Source organism: Ammospiza caudacuta, chromosome 7 (genome assembly GCF_027887145.1).
Source record: "Ammospiza caudacuta isolate bAmmCau1 chromosome 7, bAmmCau1.pri, whole genome shotgun sequence".
Taxonomy (NCBI): Eukaryota; Metazoa; Chordata; class Aves; order Passeriformes; family Passerellidae; genus Ammospiza; species Ammospiza caudacuta.
Window position 1 is genome coordinate 42,444,276 of NC_080599.1, and position 21,332 is coordinate 42,465,607.

At 45.0% G+C, this 21,332-nt stretch overlaps 2 protein-coding genes across 2 annotated transcripts in view; one reads left to right on the forward strand and one right to left on the reverse strand.

Moving 5' to 3' along the window:
- Positions 1-1,607: 1,607 nt before the first annotated feature.
- Positions 1,608-2,282, reverse strand: LOC131559672 (collagen alpha-1(III) chain-like). Its single transcript, XM_058808089.1, has one exon. It carries the CDS (start codon positions 2,280-2,282, stop codon positions 1,608-1,610), a length of 675 nt encoding a protein of 224 aa, XP_058664072.1.
- Positions 1,988-21,332, forward strand: part of RNF11 (ring finger protein 11) — a 31,945-nt gene continuing 12,600 nt past the window's right edge. Inside the window, exon 1 of the mRNA XM_058808212.1 lies at positions 1,988-2,513. Coding sequence (XP_058664195.1) covers positions 2,391-2,513 — 123 coding nt within the window. The 5' untranslated portion in view covers positions 1,988-2,390. The remainder of the gene's footprint in view (positions 2,514-21,332) is intronic.

Sequence of the window (21,332 nt, forward strand, 5' to 3'; positions counted from 1 at the left end):
TCTCACAGGTGCAGTCTGTCTTGCTGCAAGGCCAAACATGAACCTCTGCTTCCTCTTTGGTCTCTGGGAGTCCACCATGAAAAGCAGGTCTCTTCTGGCACTTGAAAGTCTGCATTTTTTACAACAAGCCCAGATTTGGAGCATCCTGTACCTACTAAGAGGAAAGTTGTAACTGGGATTAGCAGCTATTCCTTCTGGAGATTGGCCTCAAGGTAAATAAATGCAACATCTCCACCATGAGATGCAGAGGAAATCCCACCTATGTCCCGACTGCATGTCAGGATGAGACCAGCTTGCACTCTGGTTTCCAAAGAAAGGCTATTCTGGCACATCAGGGAGGCACCACAGGTTTCCATAGGACCTCCTCACTGTGGAGGATCAAACTGTGATCCCAGCCTCACACACAGCACAGTGTGGTTTTCACTGAACTACATCAATGACACGTGCCCGAGCCTCACAGAGAAAACAAAACATGAGAGAACAGCTCACTCAGTCGTTTAGCTGCCCATAATCTCCTTCCCAATGGTGCCACTGCACAACTGACAATACCAGTGACAACGCTGGAGTTTCATCACCAGGTTCTCACAGCAGACAGATCTGACATTGCCTTAACCTTGAAATCACGGCTGGGTGAGGCAGTGGTTCCCTGGATCCCCTCCAACAATTGCTTGCCTAATTCTATTAAACCAAGCCAACAGACTCATAGGATAAACACCCAAATGAGCAAGCCATGTACAACAGTCATTATTTACAATGCACCACTGCAAAGCCTCTCTATCTTGAGCAACACTCACAATCCTGCCCCATTTTCAGTTTCAGTTTCCTTGAAAAGCTTGAAACCGTGTTAGAACACCATAAATGACAGCAATCATAGGCTTTTCACCAGGGTTAACTTAGCCATTGATAAGCAGCAAAACAAACCACCCTAAACAGTAATAAAATGAAATCTATAAGAATGAGCTCATAAGGATAATCAGCAAAAACTCTGATCCCAGACTGAGGTCCACCAGCAAAAGTTGTGGAGACAAATATGTCACTGTGAACAACAGGTCTGGAGATACTGTGACCCAAGAGGTGCAAAGCGGGCCCGAGCTGTATCAGCAGAGAGCTCGGTGATAAGCAGCAGCCACGCTGTACTGCTTTACAGACTGGACTTTGCAGCTGCTCTCATCTGCACCACATTTGCTTCACCTTAAAAAATACTTCACTTTAAAAATTGGATTTACAAGTATTTTCCATGGTGTGAATCTGAAGGCCAAGGACGCATTTTGAGGAACCAAAGGACCATCGTATATTCCACTCTGTGTGGGGCAGTGCTGGCACACTAAGACAGTGACACAAGGGCATTCACGGTCCTCAAATTTGCATTTATCAGTACTTAGCTATACTTATATCCAAGTAAGGATATACTATTATGAAGGGGAAAAAAAGGAGCTAAATATATGGCTTATTGGAGTACCTGCTCATTGCATAAAAAACCTTTAGAAACGCAAAAGCCAAGTGCCTGCTGCTGGTTTTGCTCCACTCTGGTGTTCACTGCCCTATGCCTACACTGACCGTGCCCCTCGGGTCACGCCAGCGACCAGCATGGGGAACCCCTTCGCCGCCTAAGGAACCCCTTCCCCGCCTGGGGAACCCCTTCCCTGCCTGGGGAACCCCTTCCCTGCATGGGGAACCCCTTCCCTGCATGGGGACCCGCCCGCGGGGGAGCCCCTGGGAAGGTCCCTGGCCCCGCACAGGCCCCTCAGCCGGGCTGGGCCGGGCGCTGCGGGGTCCCCGCTGCCATCCCGCCCCGTCCCGCCCCGCGGGGCCCGAGCGGCCGCCGGCTCCGCCATGCCCGGAACACAAACAAACACCGCGCTCGGGGGCGGAGCGAAGCGGCTCCCACCATTTTGGGGCCGGGGGAGCCCGGCAGGCGGCTGGGTCCCCCAGCCCGTCCCGTCCCGCCTCGTTCCGTCGGGGGCGGGCTGGGCTGTCCCCGCGGCGGGGCCGGGGGGCGCGGAGCCCGGCGAGGCCCCGGGGCTGCTCCCCGGGCCCGGCGGGGAGGGGTGAGAGGAGGAGCCAGGGCGGCCCGTGCGACAAAGCCCAGTGCGCAGGGAGCTGGTGACCGGGAAGCAGAACCGCGCCGGGCAGCTGCGGGGCGGGCGGACCCACCGGAGCCCGCTGTCCCACGGGGGGTGGGAGGCCCGTCCTGCCGCCCCCCCGGCTCGGGGGTCGGCGCGGCAGCGGAGCGGAGCGGGAGGCGGCCGGGCTGCTAAGCCGCTTAGGGCCGGGGCTGGCATGAGCCTCCCCGGCGGGGCGGCTGCGGGCTGCGCGCTGCGGCGGGGAGGCTGAGGGCGCGGATCCGGAGCGGCAGGAGGCGGAGGGGGGGCCGCGCTCCCCCCGGGAAGATGGGGAACTGCCTCAAGTCCCCCACCTCGGATGACATCTCGCTGCTCCACGAGTCCCAGTCGGACAGAGCTAGCTACGGAGACGGGGCTGAGCCGGATCAGGAGCCGCCGCCGCCATATCAGGTAGGGGAGGGGGCGGCAGGGGGGCGGGGGGCAGCGGGGCCGCGCCGTGGCTGGCGGGGGTCGCGGGGACGCTCGCTGGGGGCCGGCCCGCACCGCCCCGGGGGCCGCCGCCTCCCCGCCGCCGCTCCGGCGCTGGGCGGCCCGAACCTCTCCCTTTCCGTCCGCACGTAGCGCGGGGGAAGCCGCTTTGTCTCGGCCGGTGCCGGCGCTCCGGGCGGGCGGGAGGCGCGGTGCCGCCGCGGGGCGGGGGGCGGAGGGCAGGGGCCGCCCGGCCGGTGCCGCGTCCTTTGTTGCCGCCGGCGGTGACATCACCGTCTGGCGCGGGGACGCTCCGGGACGGGGACCGCGGGCCCTGCCCGGGCCCGCTCGCTCCGCTCCCGTATTTTTAGCAGCATCTGATCCCCGCTCAGTAACTCCCCTGGTGCAGGGGATCCTGTTTCCCTCCGTCCTGTGGGGCACCGGCGGGGAAGTGTTTCCCATTGTTCGGTGGGTTGCTTGGTTTTTTTTTTCCCCTGTCTCTGAGAGAATCTCTTAATTTACATCTTGATGACGAATCAAGGGGGAAAGAAGGAAAAGGCCCGGTATTTGCTTTGGTGGCTTTGCTGACAGCGGAGGATAGCGCCGATGTGGAGGAGGGATGGAGACGGTGTGAATGCCTCAGCTTGGCCGCCTCTGGAAGGGATGGACACGGAAAGGGAACCTGAACTTGGGGTTGCACTTGTCTGCCCCCGGAGATAATCCACCCCCACCCACAGAAATGTGTACTGACCTAAACAAGCGGTCTGCAGCGCTCAAAGATGAAAAGGAAAACCATCCAGCCGTAGAGCTGCACATTCTATTCAAGTTTTGAAAGTATTTTCCTGTCTGGGATAATAGCATACATACCAGAGGCATCTGTAGAAACGGCAGTAGAGACACATTCTGGGGGGGTGACTTGAGAGCTGTATGTTTTCTAGGATGGGAGTCATTCCCTAATTGCAGACCCTGCTGTATAATTAACAAAATTGCAGGAAGTATTTAACCGGACAGGCGTGTAATCTACAAATGCTTTAGCGAGTTCAAGAATTCCACCCTGGTAGGAGCCCTGAGAGTGCTGAAGAGAAGCCCTGCACGTAGCAGCCCTTGCTGGTGCCCTGAAGCTGCACTGATGTTTCTTGGCAGCGTGTGCCTGATTGTTTTGTTTGGGTGCAAAAGCTGAACGCCAGAATAAATTCCGTGATGTGAGGAATTTTTGTGTTCTGGTTTCTGAGCTATGTCTGCTGAAGTCCAGTCAACAGAAAGTGCCTGGTGGCAGATCAAGCTTTTTAAAGGTTGTGTTGTTCTAAATTAAGCCTGAAGGGTCCATGAGGTTTAGAAGTTCACTGTATTTTTGTCAAATCAGCATAAAAAGTTTGACTGTTTGTGCAATTATTGCATTTATATCTGTGACTCTAGGAAGACTTGTGGACGTTTTTGTTATCTTGTTGCTCCCTTTGAAAGCAACCTGTTAGCTCTTGTAAGAGTCACCAGTCAGGTTTATGCCTTATGCAGGCCTTCTAGTGTGGATGTTGGCATAGATAAGGACTCTTCCTCTGTGGTCAGAGGTTTTTAAAAATTTTTTCTAGGTGAAAAAAAAAACTTGTCTGTAAGTGTGGATGGTTGACTGAGAACCCGACAGACAGTGAAACAAATGAACCCACAGGTGTCTATTATGGAGTAAGTGTATTCATAGCAAACCTTCCTGTGCAGCATCAGGTGATGTGCCCACAGGCACTTGGCTTTCTCAGACATCACTGTCTGTCCTGGAAACTCCTCCACTGATCCTGGCAGCTCCTAAAGCTTCACCTTAGGGTAGCCTTTAGTGTTTCATAGTCAAAATCAAAGCTACTCTTTCCACAGGTTTTGAACCACAATGGATTGTGACTTAAAAAAAAGATAGGCCTTAGCTACAGTATTATGCAGCATTTTGTGCACTTAAGAGGTTGAAGGGATTCATAATTTTAAATTAGTTAATGTTTACAAGCTACACAAAACTCTAAGTACGAACAATTGCTGATGCTCCAGTATTACTTTTGTGCTAGAAGTAAGCCACCCATTTTAACTTTCAAGTGGCTGCTCAGAGTCAGAGTTACAAATGGGAAAGTTGTGCCCCTATTCCTGGTAATTACTTCTTTCAGCGTCTTAACCAGAGTTAGTGTATAATGTGTAGACATTAGGAATGAAAGCAAGGAAGAGGATAAAACAAGTTTGCAAATTTGTGGCAACTAGCCTTGAGAAACTGGAAGGTGAACAGTTTTGAAGCCGACTGCTGAAATTTCAGCTGCATATTTTGGAAGAGAGTTAAATTTGATGTGTCTGTTGCTCTTTGGTTTGCAGCAACAGTGTGTCAACTTCCTGAACAGCTCTTGCAAGGTATGCAAACTAAGGGAAGGAGGTTTGCTGGGGGAAGATAGACTTCTGTTTATTGCAGAAGATGACTTCTGTGTTATTTTGACATTTAAAGTACTTTTTTGTGTTCTGACATGATTGTGCCAGGGGTGTTCACGTGGGACTCTTGTTATGCCTTAATGTTTATTTATCTATTGAGTTCCAACTGCAAAATGTACCCCCAGTAAAAACTGTAGTAGAGCATGTAAAATTCCTTTGATCAGTGAGTGCTGTTAAACTGGCTGTGTAAAATTCCTACTTCCAAAAGTCAGGTTGAGGATTGGATTGAACAGTATGGACACACAGAAATAATGGGGAGTAACTTTCATTGAGAGGCTCTATAAATACTTGTCTCTTGGTTCCTGTGGCAGTAGCTGTTACCAGCTGCTGCAGAAAGGCCTCAGAGAGGAAGCATCTTTTTAAACAGGTGTCTGAATTAATAAGAAAGTGGCCTATTAAAGCATCACGTATTTTCCAGTGTGTTGAGCTTAACCACTAACATGAGAAAAAATGAAAACACACCAGAAAAAAAGAGTGTGTTTTCATAGCAGGGAGGAAGGAAGTGATTTCAAGAGTGGACCAACATTTTCATAGACAGACGCTAATTTTGAATGCCTCCATTTTAGAACCCAGAAATTACAACTGCTTCCCTAAGTGTTAAGAACATGCAGCTCCATTTTTAACCAGGGAATCTGTGATTAGGAAGGAGTTAGCTTTGGTTTTGGTTTTTTTTTCTCAAGTGCTCAAAATTGAGTATGCTTTCAACTTTGTTTTCCTTTTTGGTGTATGACTTCTTCACCATCTGTTGGCAATATGCCTTCTGTTGTTTTTCCATACAAGTTCACTGGGTTTTTTTCAGTTTTTTTTTATTCTTGTAGTTCTCCTCAAAGACTTTTTTTTGCAGAACAGATGTGTCCCTTTTCTTAAGTCTCATATTTCTGTTCCCTAATAGCTGTAGGAAATAATTTGCCATTTTATTAAATTTTGGAATTTTTATCCAGTAAAGTTCAAAATGCTTTGCACCTTTTCTCCCTAAGTTTCTATAGAGTATTACTGTGGACAAAATACACTGCAGTCTTCTAAAAAAGGTGTTTGCTAAATTACTTAGCTAAAAGCATGAGAAATAAGCACAAGATCTTGGTGTTGACAGTAGCCTCATACAAGCTCGTTTGATATGTTGATGTGGATGTGGCAGATGGACTGATAAAATATTTTACCTGCAGAGCTCCAGAGCACCCTCTGGTACTTTGTACCACCATGTGTTGTCTTACAGGCCAAGATAAAATGTTTCAGTAGATCTAGTGGATTTTTTTTTTTTTTTTTTTTGGAGGGATTAATTTAAAACCTTTTGGCCTGGATACTCATTTGATTTGTCTGTAGGCACAAAATGAGATGAGAGATCACAAACAGGAGCTTAACCCAATGCTGTGCTCCCATAATCCTCCAAAAGCTGTTGGGGACAGCAGGTTTTGAAAGTGTAATTTAGGATGTCTCATGGCTTCTCCTGAGGCTGAGGTTGCTGCAAGAGCCTCCTTGGGCCTGCTCAAGAGAGGAACCAAGCCTTTGTACTCTCTCCTCATGACTTAACTTATATGTTACATTGGTGTTCTGATGCTGTCTTTTCCAAGGCATGGTAATTAATACAATTAAAAATTGCTAGCCAGATGAATTCTGATCTAGGAGTTGCACCTATTTATAGAAAGAGCTGAACAAAAAATTCCCTTGGGCCGTGATGGAAATGATTTCTCATCTGTGACTGCTGGTGTTGTACAAGAAAGGAGACTGGTAGTGTAACAGGTTATAATCTACCATGGAGTGGCTGTAAAAAATCTGGAACTCTTGATCTATGTTGGAACAGTATAAAAGGGGCAGAGATGCAATGGGAAAATGTTGCATACAGAAAGCTCTCAGTGACAAAAAGCAAACCAGCTAGTAGGGCTACTTTCACATAAGAGAAAGCAGTATATTTAAAAGTTGCCTATGTGTGTCTTGCCCTTTTTTCTGCTTGTCCTCCACATCTTGGTGATGATGTGTATGAATTACAGTTGCACTTGTGGATGTGAGCTGAAATATCACTCCAGTCCACAATTCCTGAGTCTGCTGGAAACTTCAAAGGGCTTCAAACTCTTTGTTTTTGTTGCTGGTTGGTCCCTTTTGGCAGCAGTGCCCGAGGTGAAATTCAGCTGCAATGAGGAGGGACAGTGATGGAGGAGCTGAAGTTGAGAGTTTGCTGTGTGGATAAGAAGTGGTAGAGTAGCCAGTGATGTTTGGTGCTTCTTCTCAAGGATGAGATTGAATTACATAAGGTCTCTCAAGCAATGTCAGAAATGAAGTGTTTTAATAGTTTTCTGGAATAACATTTTATCTGTGAAAGACCGAGCATTAAGTGATAAAGTCGCTCCTGATAAATAGTTGTGATGTAATTTAGACCTGCATGCAGAAAAGCTGTAAGTGTTACATGTTTTATGCAGCAGTTCTGGTAAATTATTTGTATGTGCAATGCAATAAACCTTTTTTTAATATCAGTATAGGGCTATACAGTTCATTTTCCATACAGTGATGAAATATATGTATTATGAATGTCATTATAGTAGCATTCAAGATTATTTGGTTAGTGAACAATAGCCATGACACTTCTTATTCTTCCACAGCTGAAGAATTTAGCAAGTTGTCTTGAGAATTGTATTGCTGATAATCAGTTTTAGGTGATAAGTTTCTGGAGGGTGCTAAGTCTAAACTTCCTTTCTAGACAACTGTTAGAAAAAGCCTGCACCTGTATTTCCTGCCTCAGTCTATATTTGTTTCAGCATAGCCTGCCACACTGGCTGATGAGGACCCCATTGTTCATATTTCATATTTTCATATTTAATTTTGCTGGTGAAAAAAGCTGGTGGGGCAGAGGGAGAAGAGAGGAAGGAAAACAGACCTGAAAGTAAAGGGTACCAGATGGTATGATGGAATCACAGAGTTAGGTAACTTCAGTCTAGAAAATACCCATTCATAACCAGTTTAAATTAATATTTTAATTAATATTGGTTGAATATTGTAATGCTTTATCTGCTTAAAATAGATTTTAAACTACAGTTGGTTAAAAATGTGTTAGGCATGGCTGGAGGAAGTGGGAAGAGTATGCTGATGTTTGAGTTCTCTGTGTTACCACCTTTCTTATTAAATTAGAGCTGGTTTCCAGATTCATTGTTGTTGAGTTGGCAGTTGTAAGGATCTGTTCCTAACCACTCTGTCCAGAAAATCTTCCAAGGGGCATTATGAAAAGAAGATAATAAATTCATAATCACATTTAACAGAGTATTGCTTTCTGCTTCACGTGGATTTCTGCAAGAAGTGTCTTAAGTTGGCTCAAGATGGGCATCCTGTGTCCTTGTTCATCACTTCAACAAAGGAAGGAAGCTCAGCTTAATGAGCACTTCTGCAGACCCTGTTAATGGCTGTAGTCAAACTGGTTGCAGAATGTAAGGCAAAGAAACTAAAAATAACACCTCTTGCTTGTGGCAGACTTGTGTCTTTCAGTCTTTGTGCTTGTCCTTGTTTCTGCCTCCCCATACACACAGAGGAACATATTTGTATTTTGGAGAAGTCATGGTCTGTGGAGGAGACTAAAGCAAATCAGCCATGACTCTTCTATGAGCTAATGAAGCAGCTCCTCAGAGACCAAAGAATTGCAAAATAAGCAGATTTTTAGGGATGGCATGGTTGAGTAAGAATGAAACCTTTTTGGGGGAAGAAGCTGAAGAGTTACTATTCTTTTGACTCTGAAAGGCAAAGCAAGCTTCGATCTAGACTTAGACCACAAGAAGAACTGGCCCTGACGTTATGAAGGTCTCAGAAGCAAAGATTTGTCTTGCTCCTCTCTGAAGGTAGGATGTGTTTTTGTAGAAGATGCTGTCATGTTCTGCCTGCCTCTTGGGGGACAGCCATAGCAGTGACCTGTCCCAGCAGAGCTAGAGTTGTGTAACTTCTTGCTGGGTAAAACTGCACTTCTACCAAAAAAACTCCCAGCCCCAAGACTAAGCAAAACAAAATCCACCAAAAACACCACTCTAGCAGCCCTAGGGTAAGCCATCATCATCCTGATTTAATGTCTTCTGTTCTGTTTGTAACTTCAGCAGACCACTTAACTGCTCTGTGCTTTAGTTTCTTCACTGTAAAATGAGAAGTGAAGGAGTAATAAAGTTTATCTTTAGTGCAGGCATGCTTAGTAATTTAATTCAAGTTTGTAAAGTGTTCAATGCTAATTTGATTTTAATAAAATAATGTTCCTCTATTACAAAAGGAACCTCTGTGGAAATTTATGACAAACCTGATGCTGGAGAGAGAGAGCTTTATCAGAAGATCTGTTTAAGGCAGTAGATAAGTCTCCTAAAATCTGTTTTGGAATCTGATAGTTCAGCATTTATTTGGCAGCCTGCGTTCCAGATGCTTGATTAGTAAGATGAAGAGTCTGTGGAGATGGTAATAAGAAATCTTGCCTAATCAGAGTGATGAATCTTTGCTGTGCTGGAAGATCATGCATTCTTTTGGACAAGCCAACCCAAACATGTGCTACCACCCTCCCTAAAATCTAGGACCACCATGCCTTAGGAAGCCCTTCCCGTCTGTTTCCCGTATGTACCTTGGGTTCAGTGCTGTGATCAGCTGTTGCTGGCTCTACATCTGCAGTCAGTTTCTGACCCACGGAAAATAAACCACTTTTATGTTTTGAAGAGATAATGATCTGTGGAATGGACTAAAGCAAATCAGCCGTGACTTTCCTCTGAACTAATGAAACAATCTCCAAGAGACCAAACAGTTACAGAGAGCCATTATTTTATTTACCAGCCTCTCCATAGGAATCTGCCAACCACTCTGTTTCCCATCAGTGAGGAAGGTCAGAATGCTGGTGGCATAAAGGCTGCTGGGCCAGGATCCACACACGGTGACATGGACAAAGAGCAGATGTGTGCGGCGACGGGAGCAGGAGATAAAAGCGCCATCCCTTAACCGCGCTTGCGTCAGCCAAGTCACAACCAGCTGGGTTACTGGGCTGGGCATTTCTGCTGAGCCACCACAACGCTCACACGTGCTCTGTGCACCTTTGCACACCTCTGTCAAAGGCCAGGCTGATTTTTGAGCCTTCTCCTCCTCCCTCTGTTTTTAGCCATTGGTTTACTTCGGGTATGATGTAGAGCTGAGGTGCCCAGGGGAGGACTGAAACTGTTGGAAGGATGAGAGAAACTGTGACTCAGGAAATTCAGTTCCTCCCTTAGTCCCAGCATGCAGTGATGAATGTGCAGACTATTATCCTTGCAATACTGAAACCAGTTTCCCTTGGTTGTATTTTTGGACGCTGGAGTGGCCTCTGTGTCCTCTCATCTGCTCTTTGCTCAGAAGGAGCAATCTGTATTTCTAGAGGCAAGGTTCAGGAGCAGTCCTTGCCTGTAGTACCTGCACTCCAAGGCCAAAAGCTCATGCAGGGACATCTTCATCCTCACTTAAAAACAAGTCTCAGCTGGCTGACAGGGCTGAGTTTCCCAGAGTTTGGGACTGTAGCTAGCCCACATGCCAGTGGAGTTTGGACTGCTAAGAGAGGTCCTAGAAGCATCAAGGAAACGCCTGGTTTATGACTAATAAAATTTAATGAAGCTGCTTGACTATCCAGTTGTAAGCAAAAAATGAGTCAGTCTGTGCTGGTTTGGACAAAAGCAGGGAATTGACCATCTTGCAACCATGATTAAAACCATTGCATCTACCACATGCTGCCAGTTTCTAATCTGTGTCGTGGCAAAACTGCATTAGAAGAGAAAATCAGACTAGAATATATCCCACAAATATATTATAACATAACTACTGTCCAAGTATAAATAGCTCTATGGAGACTGTAAAGTGTCCCTGTAGTCCTCACCACTTTCACTCTGTGTGGCTCTCTGGATGATTTGTGCACAAGCTGTAGCCAGAAGGAAATGGAGCAATGTTTCTCTGTATTTATTCCCATAAGATGGATCTTGGTAGTGGGGATACAAATCTCTTATGACTCAGTGTGTGAGCATTGCAGAGTTGGATGAGGTTGGGTGCTCTTGCCCTTTCTGTTTCAGAGCTGTGGGAGGTTTATCTAAGAGATCAAAGTGCATCAGATTCCATTATTTTGGTATCTATGGGACAGTATAATGCATGAATACTCTGGGCCAATGCCTGTGTCTGACTTTTATTCATCACTGTAATTAAAGCCAGATTCAGAGCTTGTTCTGTGCACTGAACGTTAATCACAGTGTTTTATTAACACAGTTGTCGAAATCTTTAATTCAGACATCGTAGAATTTTGCAATATAGATTAAGACTAGTATTTATTTTGCCTGAATGCATTAATTTTATTTTAAGTTCAGAAAGGGAAGAGATTGCTCTCAGGTTTTGAACAAATGAGTGCAAGCATTGCTTGACTGCAGACATACCAAACTGCTAAACTGGTTTGGTCTGCACTGTTGCTTAACAAAAAGCAGTGAACTGCTGTATTCAGTGGAAAATACATAAAAGGCTCAGCAAACTAATGCTCTAAATTCAGATTTAGTTAAGACACTAAAATTAATATTTTAACATCTGTAGACTTTATTTTATGCTCTGTAGTAGTACTTGCTTAATTGCCATTGCCAGTTTCTGATGTTTTGGGATTTCCCTTTGTTGTTTTCTGTTTAAATATTATGATTTGGATTGCAGTTGCATCCATTTATCTTCAGTTTAGCTTATGAAATATGACTAAGACATTGCTTTAGTTTCTGCTTCACAGAGTTCTTTAATGTTGCATCTATATATTTGGAGACCTTGAGGCAGTGGTGGATTGTCCCATGGAGAATGGTGTCCTTGAAAGTATATAACTCTTCTTGGAAGGGAAGAGAGTCAGTTTTAAAATTCAAGCAAATACTTAAGGTTAAATTAACTGTTAATATTTTTCTTGGTTAGTGCTTTTTCACCTCTCAGTTCCTGGTTCTCCGAGTCTCTGTGAGCTGTTTTGTGGTCACAAGAGCTAATGAAGTCTCCTCTGTAGTCACTAAACTGAAATACAGGCCCACACCTCTACTTGACAATTTTTAGGGGTCTGCTGTTTGGAAGCAGGCAAGGAGCACTGCATAGCTGGTGTTGCACTGAGGTCTGTTCTGAACTGAGGGAACTTTTCCTGTCCTGCTCACCTCTTCAGCTAATGGCACCTTCCTGGCTGGGCTGAGTTAATGGTGGCCCTTGGCCCAAACCTGAGTGAGATCCTTGGTTATTCTCCCACCTGCCCTCAGCTGGAAGTGGGAATGTGGTATCTAATCCATCAGAGTGGATTCATACCAAAGCTAGCCTGGGTTATGTGTAATCATTCCAGCCTCCTGTAGGAGTCACAGATGAGGTGTAGGGAGGGATTTTACATTATGTCTGAATATAGACAAAGTCCCTGAAATTTCTGAGACCTGAAGTTGTGTTTGCTTTACTGTGTGGCTAAACTGCTGAAAGTAAGTTTACTAAAGAATGCCTGTTCTTTCTGAAAATGTAGTGAGTTTACCAGTTTAAAGTGGATGGAGTCAGATATTCAAACAGACAGTGTTTCCTGGCGAGTTTTGTTTTTAAAAGTCCTTTAGGAAACAAAAAAAAATACTATCCACACAAAATTTCATGCTCCAAGTAATCTTTTATTTCTTTTATAAACTGTATTCTTGTTCACTGAGTAACCTGGTTTTTTCTGCCTTCCAGAAGAAGCAAGATGACCTAGATCTAGAGGTTCCTGGGGAAAAGTTCAGTTCACCCTATATATAGCAGCTCCTGAAGTGTCTTTATGTAGCTGTCATTTACTCTGAGCTGATGAACTGAAAGACAAAAGAGCTGAAGTTTTAGGCTGAGGTAGGAAAGGAGAGTGTTTTATCCCTGCTTTTTGGGGGGAGTCTGTCTTATGCACATATCACTGAATCACTGACTGGATTACAGCCAGGTGAAGGCCGGACTGCCCAACTTCCAGCTGTAACACTGAATTTCGTGTCTCTGTGTCTCCTGAATGTGATGCAGCTGAAAAAAGACCAACTACCTCAGTTAAAGGAGTGAATTGGATCCTGCCTCTGTGGCAGGAGGAGTTTCTGCCCAGGACTCAGAACGTGCTATCCTGGGGTCGCTGTGTTCTTTGCTCCGGTCAGATCACGCAGATGGAGACTCCTGCAAGCAGCACTGCTGGCACAGTGGTGTTTTTATTGGAAAGCAAAAACTGGGAAAATGGTAGTAGCAACTACATAACAGATGCTACCAAACAGGCTGTTGGTGTTGAGGGATCAGGCAAGTGTTTCCACCTCAGGGTGGTGAGTCAGTGGTGAGGTGTACTGCAGGCTGAGGGAAATCTGCCCGTCCTGTTGTCAGCAGAAGGCTTTTTTTGGTAGAGGAGAATTTACCTGAGTGCATCACCAGCTTGAGCAGTTTGGACTTCTGCAGCCTTTCTGGGGAGAGAAGGGTACTTTCCAAATCCCTACAGAAAGTGCCCCTGCCTAAGGACACCACCAGTTCCTTTCCTGGGGCCTTCCCACACCAGGGCCAGCGCTGGTGGAACCCACTGGTGCTCCTGTGGTGGGCTGTGTGCACCTCTGGCATGTGGAGAAAGCAGCATCTGTGTTTGTTTAACTTGATGGCAGGATCCTGCTCCAGCACTTAAAAATAATGACTTCAGCAGGCCCAGCTCAGGAATGAGCACAGCCAAGGCCTGAGGAGGGGCTCGGAGGCTGTCTCGGTGTTCAGCAGAGCATTGGCTGAAACCAGGCAAAAATGAGGTGTGCTTTGTGCTCAGTGTTGTGTGTGTAGATGTTTCTGGGACAAGGAGGTCTGATCTAATCATCCACTGCTGCCAAAAAGGGATTGTTTAGCTTTTCCCTCCTGTTTTCCACATGGAGCCATGTTCTCTGCAGTCACTCCAACATGGCTCTGCTGCTTGGTGGGTCAGCTCATACCATTCACATGTCTGAAATGGGTTGTCTTCTTCTGGTCAGATCAGTGAAATGAACTGACTTACTGGTGGACGTTTGATTTATCCCCACTCTTTGCCACCTATAGATTGCATTTTACTTAGTGACATCTGTGGAAAGATCTAGAGGTGTCAGGTATTAGATGTGTGCTATTGCTACTAAGTATTGGAGAAGTTTTGGCTTTTCTGTGTTGAAATTAAGGCTATACTTGGACTCAGCTGTGTACCAGAGCATGCACAGGATAAATATCTGATACTGGTTTGGGCAGTGAGTGCATTTGGGAATGGTCTGTGCATGAAATGCAGTAAAGTTGCCATTTTTAACTTCAGCAGAGTGGTGCTTCCAGTTGAAGGGATTTTACTGCTTCAGGACAAATGTCTGATGTGGACAAAGCCTTAATTCTTTATTTATTAAATGTGATCTTTCTGCTCAAAAAACCCTCCAAAATCATTAAAAAATAAAAGAAAGAACCTAAGTTTGTCCACCACTACCACCTTTAAAGATTCTTGAGTTGTTGTCCTTGCTATTTTTCTTGTTAAAGAAGTTTCATGAGTGTTACCTAACAGTTAATGAGTAGACTTGGTCAGTGCAGGAGTGTCTGAAGGCTTGGGCAGCCTGTTCACATTGTGCAGCAGCCTGTGCTGTCCCTTGGGACACAGCTGACCACAGTAACATCATTGATCTGCATCGTGGCTCTGCTCTGCCTCCCTCCTCACACAAACCTTCCAGTTACGATTCCATGGATGCTTTCCAAAGTCTGAATGTAGCTTGGCAAGCTTTGTCACTGCTGTGAGGAGTTTGATTACCTTTGTGCATATGTATGTGAGGACTGCCAGTGTCTGTGGCTTTTAATAAAACAACCTCATGTAGTGTAAAATGTTTAGAATTGAGGAATTATATAATTGTGCAAGAGGAGGAGCTAGGCTGGCTGCCTCAGTTTGGCTGTCCTGTTTATATGTTGTGTCTCCTTGTTCTAGTTTGGCATCACTCAGAGGAGGCCACTGGCTTCCTGTTGAAGCCAGTCTGACTTAAAGCAAATAAAGGGACAAAACCCTGTTTCAGAAAATAAAATTGAGAAACAAATCTTGCTGATTCTTCATGCATCCACTCATGCAGCATTACCAGTTCTCCTTGCTGTGCTCTTACGTGGCTCAATCCCCCTTGCTCAAACCTTTCTGTTCAGCTTTCTGAATTCAGAACCAGAAACACTGTACACAAGCAGTAAATACCATCTTTACAGTTTTTTTGCATCTCATTAACTGCGTTGGGTCAGGCCTAGTTTTTGGCTTGGAGAACTACCAAAAAAAACCTCAAAGCCACAGGAGATGGGGCTGCTGGGGCGGAGAGGACACCCTTCCTTGTCAGTCGTGTTCCACATCCAGGGTTGTGGGGCACTGCAAAGCTGCAGAAATTGTTTTCTGAAGGAGACCACTGAGGTTCCTTGGATTATTTCACAGAGTATGCTGGCCAGGTTTCAGTTTGAATACAGTTATGCATTTCAGCTGGGCAGAATATAACTACTTAAATTAGAGCAGTAGCTAGTGCCCTTTCTGCCTTAAAATGACTTAAGTAATACAGCAAACTAAATTAAGACAAATACTACTTTAAATCCTAATTGCAGAGTGGTTACCAGCAGTGAAGTGCCTGCAGATTGACACAGGCTGCAGTAATGCCAGGTACACTTGTTCACTGATGGCCTTACATTTTGCTTGCCATGGGCCAAATCCTCACTAGTGGTGCAGCTGCCTGGTGCTACTCAAGCAACATAAGTGGAACTTCCAGCTAGCGTATGTTCAGCAGAAAAAAACTTTATAAATGTCTTTTGTTCAGCCCTGCCTTCATTCCTGCTGCTGCCTCTAGATTGTGCTGCAGGAGAAAGGGTTTGGCCAGGAACATCTGTGTTCCACTGTGGGTATCTTCCACCAGTGGGCTGTCAAAACCCTCCCTGAGATCAAACCAGAATTCCTAAGGGGAAATTATTTTGCCCAAATATTTGTTTTCTCGCATGTAAAGCTTTTGTTTTGTTAGTGTTTTAAACTTCCAAGTGGGCATGACTGTGTTTGCTGACTTGGCTTCAACAAAATGAGGCTTGGATATAATGAGCATTATCTTTTGTATTTTATTTAAATTAACTTTGGCTTAAACATGACAAACATTATTGCTAGTTTTAACACTGCATCAGAGACTATATTAATTTGGATAACAACTGTTTTCAGTACAGTCTTGAAAACTGCATATTAACAAGTCTGGAAATTGGACTGGTTTCTGGTGCCTTGACAAGAGGATATATGGATAATTTTGCACACACTCAGTGAAGTTACTTTCTGCAGACCATGGGTGATTTTGAAAGCCACTGGTCAAGCTTTGTCCTATTGTCCTACAAGGAACCTCTTGGATCAACCAAGAGCTAAGGCTCAAGAACCTTATTTCACAATTCTAGATTATTAATGTAAACTTGCACCTGTTATTCTTCTACCAGATAGATCTTTGGTTGTTTCTCTGATGTTTACACTCCTGATTTATTTAGAGATCCTATATCCCTTTCAGCCTTTGTTTTTCTGGGCTAATGCTTCTATTTTTATTTTGTTTATTAGCAGATATGATATTCAAACAACTTGGTTTTCCTGAAAAACAAAATGTCTCATCTATAGTCAGTAAAACCAAACAAAAACAACAGTGGAAAAAAAGAAAATATTAAAATAGGGCATGTGTTAAGCATGATGGAGGGAGCATTGACTGACCACTCAGCATCTTGCAGTGAATTTGTCATGGAGACTCGTGGTAGAAGTGAGAGACAATACTGAACTCCAGTCTGCAGAAAGTGCAGCTCCAAGGGCTGAGCACCTTTGCATGTGCTGCTGGATGTTACCCTCTCTCACTGGGCCAAACCATTCCATAACATGAATGAACACCACACGAGGAGTGCAGCTCTACATGGAATAATACAAAAAATTAGAACCAGACCTGTAAGTTGTTTCAAGGCTAATTTCAGTATAAAGCTTGAGCAGAGCAAACACATTTTCTTTAACCTGATTTCTAGTCTGAAATTATTCTGCAGAGTACTTGCTTATGGTGTTCAGCAGACTTCATTTGGTGAACACTGGACTCCTTTTTGCCAAAGTTCATGGAGAAGGCCATGCCAATCATTTTCTGCCCCCAAGGAAGAACACAGAGCTGCCCTTCTCCCAGAAGGATCAGTTTATTTCTGTTTCTACTGTGCGATTAAAAACAAGTGACAGAACAAAAAATTGTTTGCTGCAGTAATTTCTACTCATGTCTTTACTGCACTGGAGATGTAAGGTTTTCTGTGTTGCTGTTCTGGTGGCCTGGAAAGGCCCAGGGATGGCCTTGGAGAGCCGACGCTTCAAAGGACGAGGAGAGACTTCTGATCTTGTCTCGGTCTTGGTGTTTATTAATTGTTTATCTAAAAGATTTTCCTTCAGCCCGACAGAGGTCTGCACAGCAAGTCAGCCATGGGCACACTGCCCAAGCCCCCGGGCGGTCACTTATCTTTATACCCTAAGTTACGTGTACAATATTTATCATTTTTCTCCAATACTTTCTACTCTTATTAACCTGTGCACTTCTAGTAATGACCAATCCCAAAGTGCCACCACCACCACAGAAGATGGAGGCCAAGAAGAAGAAGAAGAAGGACAGGACACGCCCCAATTCCTCCATCTTACTTCTTTAGACCCCCCTGTACCAAAATCCTAAACCCTGTGTTTTACACTTTAACTAGCTTATCCCTTCACCATTCACCCAGTGAATTCCTCCCAGCCCTCATACAGGTCTCATCCCCTGTGTAGGATCAAAATCCTGCCACCAGACACTTCTGGCAGCATTCCAGGATTCCCGAGCCCCCCAAGGGTGGTCTCGGCCTCTCTGCACCTCCATCCTGAGGTGCTGAGATCCCACAGAGATTGACCCATAAGAAAGGTGGTGTCCCATTAAAAGACAGGAATTCAGGTTCATCTTGTGACTTTACCTGTTTGGTTCAGCAAATATCCAGGGAAGCACTTAATTCCCTGACTTCACTTAACTGCAGCTGACCATGAGGAGACAAAGTGAGTTTAGTGCTGTAGCCTTGCAGGAGTGGCACTGAAAGCCATCTGCTTCCCAAGCTGCACCCTCTGCCTCTTGGAGAGATCTCTCCATTCAGGGATCAAAAGGTGAGCTAGAAAGGCTACAAAGTTAAATGAAATGTTTCATAGTCATTGAGTCATGATATTTCTGCTTATGAAGTTTGAGCAGTAAGCTGCTTTTTCTCTTGGGGCTTATCTAGGTATTACAGTTACCTCTGTAGTTACACCCTAGTAACTCCCAAGGTAACAACACTAGATGTCCAGACTAAATGTCGTAAATTAAACATAAAGAACTCACAGGTTTTCTTGGTAGCTGTTTTGCTGGGGCTGTGTGTATTTTTCTTTTTTTTTACCTCCCAAAAAAAGCTCAGTGTTACTCTATTCTGGCATTTTGTCATGACTGCAGTTTGTCTGTGTGAGTATAAACTGACAAACTTATTTTAGTGAGCGTGTAGGTTGCAGCAGGACATGGTTGTTCCACCCTAAACACTAATGCAGGAGCATACAGTGAGTACTAGTGTTTCTTTATATTTTCATAAAGCCTGAGAGTATTGGTAGCATGATATTAAGTGACATTGGGCTCTCATTTCTGGCTCAGGGGGACAACAAAAGTAGCATGAACCTCACCCAGAGTGGTGGAGCAATGCTTCAGTACAGGATCTGAGCTGTATCTTTGTATATGGTTATAAGTGTTCTTGGTAAATTAGAGCTTTTAAATTTGCACAGACAAATTTTATATTTCCATGGGACTTTCTCAACTCCAGCTGTAAAAGTGCCTCCTGTGTATCACTGTGTTTAGTGTGCAGGGTTTCTGATGTTCCTCACACAACGTGAATGATGGGTTGCTGCGTATGGATGAGCTGGGGCTGGAAATCTCCAGGCTTTGCAGCTGCCCTCGTGTGGGTGTGTCAGGGTGAAATGGGGCTTTGTCTTCCAACCAGTCAGTCCATATTCGGAAAAATGACCTCTCTGTTCTCATGTCCCTCCTCTCAAACAGTTTTCTGTTCTTCTGAGATTTTGTGGCAGCTGAGCCATAATTCAGGCAAGTACTTAAGTAGGTGCTCAAGTGCCATGTCCCTGGTAGTATTTGGAATCCTTACTAAGTGTGCTACTGGGGCTGTAGCAGGGACATTGGTAGATTTTATTGATTCATGCAGAGAGCAGGATGAATCCGTTGTGGAAACTCCAAGTTTTCCTTCAAAAAGGCAGCTACATGTAAACAAAGCCCTGTCCTCCATGACAGTGGGTGTAAGCAGGGGAATGGTCTGACAAAATAAAGGTTTTTCTTCATCCCATTGCAGCTGAACAAGATGAAATGGGAGCTGCAGAGGCTGGGTTGGGCTCTGTGCTCCTCTTCTCCCCCCTCACCTTTGCAAAACCTTGGACCTGCTTCAGTTCCTCCTTCAAACCACCTACTCTGAAAGCACCTGTGCTGAAACGGACATGGGTATTTTTGGTGTGAAACCAGCCCAGGCAAGATCCAAAGATGAGGGTAAAAATCCCCACCATGCCATAGATTGAAAAGGCTGATTAGCCAGGTGTTTGCATGTACAGTTAGTGGTGGAGGTTGTACCTTATTTATCTGTGAAGCTGAACGTTTACAATTTGTCCTGCTTGCACCAGCAACTGGCTGTTTCATACATAGCAGTGAAATGAATCCGTGTTGTCTGGTGACACATTAAAGGGATGACCAGGTGCCCATTGAACTGTCTCTGTACAATTAAAACTTCAGAATAGTAGAAAAAATGTGTTATGGAAATATTTCACTTGTATAACCAACTCCTGAGAGAGCTATTTATGATTTCTCTACCTGTTCTTGGCACAGGCTTTTTTTCTGTTAGGAGAGGTTTGACAGTTGCATGAGATCACACTTGGATTTGTGCCCTGCGAGCTGAAAACGCAGAGTCATTGCTTGCGAGGACAAGACTTAGCTGGAAAAAATAGAAACATTGCCCTTGTGTTCACTGCTAATACTGCATGGAGAAGTGGAGCTCTGTCAGGCTTTAGTGTGCCTTGATTTTCATGCAGTCATTATTTGCTTATAAATAGAGAACTGCTTTAAAACAAAACCCAACAAACCAAGAGATTTAGAAATATTCGTTTAATGTCTGGGACGTTCCTTTAAGATTAATAAATGACTGGATGGGATGAGCTGATGGGCTGACTCGGTGCCTCTGGCTATTTACAGCTGCTCCTTATTAACTCAGAGATGAAATAATTAATGTCATTATCAAATGATGCTAAACAAATAGATCACATTTTTTGTGTGTGCTCATTCTCCCTGAAGTGGGAGATGGCAGCAAGTGGGTGCCTGGGGGAAGTGTCAATGTCCAGACTATGGAGTGCCCTGAGCTGTGCCTCTTGTGCACAGCCCAGCAGTTCAGGGTGCTGCTGGCACCAATACAAACCCCAGTTCCAGCCTCAAGATGTGGCTGAAATCACAGAAAACCCCAGCCAGTTTCCCAGGATCTGGTGGAAGAGAGGAGCTCTTGGCTGGATGGATGGTAGGGACTACTTCCCTCGCTGCCAGCAACACACAGAGACTCGGGCTGTGCTTGAGGTGCCCCAGTGCATGGCAGGTGTATGTGAGCATTTCCTGCAGGCTGAGGCAGAAACATGCTTAAAAAAACCCCAAAAAAGCTGTGGTAATGCTATGCAAAATGCAGCATTGATGTAATCCTTTAACTGGCCTCAGGAACCCTCCTGGCTGCCTGTGCACAGTCCCCTGCTGCACTGGGGCTTCTCACACACCTTGATCTCAGGGGTATCCACTGGAAATTCAGATGGCAATTAGAAAATAAACAGGCCTGTGGAGCTGAGTGTACCATCAAACTGCCAAGGTGTGGCAGCTTTCTGCTTGAGCAAGCATTTGTAATTGAGGATGGCTTTGTTAAAAAGGCAATTAAAATATTTCAAATTGAGTACAAAGTTATGATGCAGTGCAGTATAGCACAGATTCCTGGGTTTTGGAACAAACCCTGCTGTCATGGGCTCTCTCACAGCAGGTGCCCCACACCAGCAGTCTCTGATACAGGTTTTCCTGCTCTGTGGTTACACAGACCCAGCTCATCACCAACCCTATCTGCTTTTTGAAGCTCTTCTTCAATAGTGTGTGGACTACTGCCCCTTTTCTCCCCCAAGTTATTTATCCTTTGTAGAGCAATCTGTTTTCTCTCCTTTCCTTATGCTGTGGAAGAGCTTTTTACTGCAGGAGATTCCCACTCTCCTGAGTCCCTGTTTGCTGTGAGACCTGATGGAAAATTCTTCTGTCAGGTGTGGCAGAGGTTTGCAGTGTGCGAGAATCCTGCACTGCAGAGTCCCTGTTTGCTGCCTGTCCTGATGGAAAAATGTTCCTCAGGTTT